The 5,089-nt window shown below is 36.3% G+C and overlaps 1 protein-coding gene across 1 annotated transcript; it reads left to right on the plus strand.

Moving 5' to 3' along the window:
• The first annotated feature begins 411 nt into the window (after positions 1-411).
• Positions 412-3,354, plus strand: LOC145008210 (protein TONNEAU 1a-like). Its single transcript, XM_078966840.1, has 8 exons — positions 412-704; positions 1,190-1,322; positions 1,480-1,568; positions 1,698-1,820; positions 2,527-2,627; positions 2,738-2,763; positions 2,840-2,987; positions 3,093-3,354. The coding sequence occupies exons 1-8, from the start codon at positions 618-620 to the stop codon at positions 3,142-3,144; spliced, it is 759 nt and encodes a 252-aa protein (XP_078822966.1). The 5' UTR covers positions 412-617; the 3' UTR covers positions 3,145-3,354.
• The last annotated feature ends 1,735 nt before the right edge of the window (positions 3,355-5,089 follow it).

The raw sequence follows: 5,089 nt of genomic DNA on the forward strand, positions 1-5,089 counted from the left end.
TAGGGTTCGCCATCACCTGAATCATCGTCGTCCGCACCACCTGGTACATCGAAATCGCCAGATTTCAAAGATATGGAGGTGGAGCTAGGGTTTTGAACGGAGATGGAGGCGGAAAATAAGAGATATGTTCTTCCTTTTTACTCTGACAATCTAGATTCAGCAACTCCAAAGAAAAAGATAAGAAAGAGGGAGACGAATGGGTAGAAGGGATCATGGGAAAGGGGAGGCGGGAGGAGTGGGTTGGGGTGAGTTTGATGGACATATTTTTAATTAAAAATGATAAATAAACAAAAAACAAAATTAAAAAATAAATTATTAAGAACAAAAATAGTCTTTTTATAGCAGAATGAAAAATAATAATACAAAAAGTGTCCAATTAATTTTATAAAAGAAAGACTAAATATCCGTATAGGAAGAACAATTCGTGTAATCTAGCCCACTGCTCACCGGTGCAGTCGATCCAGATTGTGCCCCCAATTCCAAAATAATCACAACCCGTTTACTCTCTTGGATCACGCTTTGGAGAAGTGCATACACCCCAAGTTCAGTAAAGGTCAGTAGGGGTTATTCTTACAAAGATACACCTGAAGAAGACGAACACATCTAAAACAATCACGATGGATGATTACACTAGAGAAATGATGGAGCTGAAGACCCTCGTCACTAGAACCCTAGAAAAGAAAGGGGTTCTCGCCAAGATTCGAGTAAAACCCACTTCCCTTTTAACCTTTTTACTATTGAATTCATCCGGGGTTTCTTACTTTCATTACATTTGCCCCAAATACCCAAAATCACATGGGTTTCAAATTTCTTTCCATGAAAATACTGGTTTTCTTGACAATGAAGCACACACGATTGTTGGATCAATGCGTATATGTACTTTATATCATGTACGTGGGTGTGTACCTCCAAAATGATAGGTTTGATTTAAGTGTTTGATGCGATAGGTCTCAAGGGTTTGCTTGTGCTAAAGAGGTGTCATCTTGCCTGGACTTAAATTTTCCTCTAATGGTTATTTTGTGAACATGAATTCATTTGGTATAAGCTATTACGGCTTCTATTGTCGATCAAACGCTGATGTGACAACTCTTCATCCATCACATTTTGAATCATAATGATCGAAATTTAGAAAATTTTAAAGAAAAGTTCGCATTTTTGTTTTACTAAATGACTAACTTGATGATGCAAGGCTGAACTTAGAGCAAGTGTGTTCGAGGCAATAGAGGAAGAAGATAAAGCAATTGAAAAAGACGAAGGCTTGCCTCCTGCACTATTGGGTAGTTGCAATGAACGTGCAAGGCAACTTCATGCTTTACCTTCAGGTATATAAACAAGATTAAACTCCATATTTAATTACTTAAATTCTATTTGGTTTTATAATGAGGTTCTTTTGTTTTACAAGCAAGATTTTATATTTTGTTGGCATGTGTAATATGCAATTCGTGGTTTCTCATGTGAGTTTCATTGACATGGTTTCAGGTCGGCTTTTAACAGCTCTAATATGTGAATACTTGGATTGGGCACAACTTAGCCACACACTTAAAGTTTATTTGTCCGAGTGTAATTTGGTAAATACAATGTTCTTTTTTTTTGTGTGTACATTTCCACATTAGTTTGCATTAAAAAAAAAAACAATCACTCGGATTATGTTGCAAATTTGCAATTTGTGTAACATTTTTGTAAACTTTGTGTTGCAGCAAAAGGATGTGTGGAAATCTGAATTAAAAGATTTTAGTAATAAGAACGGATATGATATAAACCGAAATGGAGATAGTGTTCCATTGTTGTTGGATGTACTTGAAGGATTCTTGAAATTTGAGGTTTGTTGCTATTTTCCAAATATTGTATAGATTCACTTCTTTTGCTTCTAATGAGTTTATATTATATGTATGCATATAACACAAAAAATATAGGTCTCATTTGATAATAGTTGCAATATATGTAACATGTATTTTGTGATTTCAGTTTACTAATGAAATCATAATGTGTTTGGAGAATCTGTTTTTTGTTCTAAAAGATGAGACATGGACTTTAAAGAAAACAAAATCCCAATAACATGAAAGTTAAATAGAAAATGTGTGTTATGTTTTCCTTGGGATAAATGCAAGAAATAGGAACAGATTTTCATTTATTTGTGTATTATAGCATCCAACTTAGATTCTTTATATTTGCATTGTACTTTTAGTTTCTTTCTAATTAATACATTGTACTTCCAATTTTCTTGTTATAACATTATACATGTAAATTTTACTCAATTTAACAATCAAAATTGACTTGTGTTGGCATGGTGTTGCTATAATTGGGTAGATTTTTCAAAATACAATGTTGTAGACTTGTAATAGTAAGAAACGAAAGTAATGCTATAATAAACAACTCAATGAAAATACGTTGCGTTTTTTTTTTTTTTTTAAATTTTTTTTTGAAGCTAATCCTAGTTTCATCTACTTGTGAATGATGAAAACATCAAAATCAACTATACACTTTATATTCATCATTCATATTGCTAATAAAGTTCCATTCTTGTAGAATCAATCTCAAGTAAGAAGTGGTGGAAGGAGACCGGTCATGCACGAGCAAGATTCTTTGACTAATTTTGACTCTCGAAGTAGAAGACCTCCTCTCGGAAGGTTAAATTTTTAACCTTTAACGTTGTTTTTAACCATGGGCAAATAGGTAAATTCACCATTCTTCTTTTTTCTTTTAATCACTAATGCTTATTTTTTTTCTCATATTCCAGGCCAATTCCTTCTTCCCAAGCATCTGGTAAGTTACCTAAATGTCTTTAAATTAGGATAATTTGTTAAACTATAAACTTATATTTATGATTTTAACTATTCAGATCGAAGGGGAGGTTCTTTAAATTCGGGCTACAATAGAAGATATGAGAGTGATGATATCGATATTCCAGAGGACATTATGCGCGCCTCAGCTGCCTTAGAAAACCTTAAATTGGATAGAAAGACTCGTAATTTCACTACCTCTTGGCGGTTAGTTTCTCATTCATTCCTTTTACAGTCAGAGATGCAGGATAAGACTACTGACATTTGTCATGTCGTGCACAAGAGGGTTGACTTTTAAGTTTTGTTTTATAGGCATGGTGGTGATGGAAGTAGTGAGGATGATGGAAGGGTTGATCGTATGTAAGTAACATTAATGGCATTGACTTGAGCTTGTGTAGTTTGTAGTTAAATTCATATTAGTGTTTCAATTCAATGTTTATGTTTTGTGAAATTTGGACAAGTTTTTGCCCTTTGGTTTGAGGGTGGATATGATAGAAGTAGCATGTAATATCAAGTTGTGTGTTTTTTGATACCATGATGTAAAGTTATGGGAAAATGTCATATTAGCCCATCATACTTTTTGTGTTTGCTTTAAAATCATCCTAACTACTGCTTTTTTTTTTTTTTTTTTTTTTTTTTTACATTAAGGGAATGAACTTACAATTTTATGTTTTAAAATACCCTTATTTGACCTGATACCGGTGTAACGCTGTGTTTCGAATCGTTTCCCATTTCGGGGTGGTGATCAAGGATTGGGTATTAGCAGACTTAGGACCCTTGAAGAATTGAGGTTTGGGCTCATTTGGAGGTGGATGATGTAAATTGGATGATCCGGGTGTCCGGTTTGTGTTTTGGAGCAAAAGGGTATTTTGGTAATATGTCAGCTCGGGCTTTTATGAAAATTGTATGTTTATTCGGGAAATGGTAAGGCGATACGAGTTGATTAAAGCGTAGAGCTTCTCGTTACCGTTTCATAAATATATCGATCGTCGGAATCGGATTTATAACGAAGAAGTTATGACCTTTGGAATGCTTAAGGGTTTAAGAAGAAACCCTAGTACGCGCGGCATACCTAGGGAGTACGTGGGGCGTACTGATGCAAAGGGCAGTATGCGAGGTGTAATGTGATGTACGCTTAGCGTACTGCGAAGGTTGGATCGGGGGTGTGAAACCTCGTACGTTGGGCGTACGAGAAGTACATGGGGGCGTACGAGGGGTAAATGAAAACCCTAATTTTTGATGTTGTATCGTATATAAGCACATTAAGTCTTTTGGGCCGGCCTCTCTACCAACCTACAAGTCCCCAAAACCTTAGAAATCATCCTTTAGCCTCCATCGTGGTGTTTTTGAGTTCATTATGTGCATCTTGGTGTTTTTGGGTCATTTTGAAGAAGATAGAGTTTGGTGCAAGGTTGTGGATCTAGGTAGAGCTTATGGATCCTTGTTCTCTACTTCATTTCCAGCTTGTTTGAGGTAAAAAGCTATGAACTTGTTCATTATTGGCTTAGATCTATCTTGGACGAGTTTTGGTTCCTTTTTGCCCCTAAGAATGAGATCTAGTGGTTTGGTACCACTCCAGGAACTATGAGTTGCCACTCTTGGTGTTTATGAGGTTCTAGATTCATAAAGTTGTCTCCTTTAGGGTTTGGAATCCCCCATGTATGAGACTGTGTCCATTTGGTGAAAGTATAATGCTATATCTTGCATTTGGGTTCTTTTGGGGGCATGCAAAGTCACTAAGTCAGTGACTTGATGGTTCTAGATACTTGTTTGGACTCATGTCCGTGGTTTGGACTTCCGGACTTAAGCATTAAGAGCTTAATGAAGATTTTGGCTTAATGGATGAGTACGATGGACGTATAAGTCTGTATGCGTAGCGTACAAGCTAAATAGCGTGTACGCTTAACGTACAGCTGAGTACGCCCCGTGTACTCAGTCAGATGAGATTTTGCATTATGGGCTTCAAGTTTGGGCCTTCTTTTGGACTTGGGTGTTTGAGTTCTTAATGGGTCATCTGAGTACACGTGTTTTGAACTAGGAAATTGGTTGGGCTTTAGGGTAAGGCCTATGTAAGGGGTTTGAGCCTAATTTGGAAAATTGGGTCAGATTTGGGCATTGGTTGATTATTTGGCTTTTGGGCCTTTCAGATTGTGAGTTTGGGCCTTAGTCTTGGACCAAGCTATGTTAGGGGTAAAATGCTCTTTTTACACCGAGTATGGATTTATGGTTATGGATTGGGACCCAATTGTTGATCGGGTATTGTTTTGATATTGATAGTTTGGGGATCTGTCAGCCAGTAGACAGAGATT

This window comes from Lactuca saligna, chromosome 8 (assembly GCF_052625555.1).
Source record: "Lactuca saligna cultivar CGN05327 chromosome 8, ASM5262555v1, whole genome shotgun sequence".
NCBI classification, from domain to species: domain Eukaryota; kingdom Viridiplantae; phylum Streptophyta; class Magnoliopsida; order Asterales; family Asteraceae; genus Lactuca; species Lactuca saligna.

What these genes read in the sequence shown, in the direction of transcription:
- LOC145008210 (XM_078966840.1), top strand. Translation starts at nt 618, where the DNA reads ATGGATGATTACACTAGAGAAATGATGGAGCTGAAGACCCTCGTCACT. An exon ending in AGAAGACCTCCTCTCGGAAG is followed by an intron (nt 2,628 to 2,737) that starts GTTAAATTTTTA and finishes CTCATATTCCAG; the next exon opens with GCCAATTCCTTCTTCCCAAG. An exon ending in TCCTTCTTCCCAAGCATCTG is followed by an intron (nt 2,764 to 2,839) that starts GTAAGTTACCTA and finishes TTAACTATTCAG; the next exon opens with ATCGAAGGGGAGGTTCTTTA.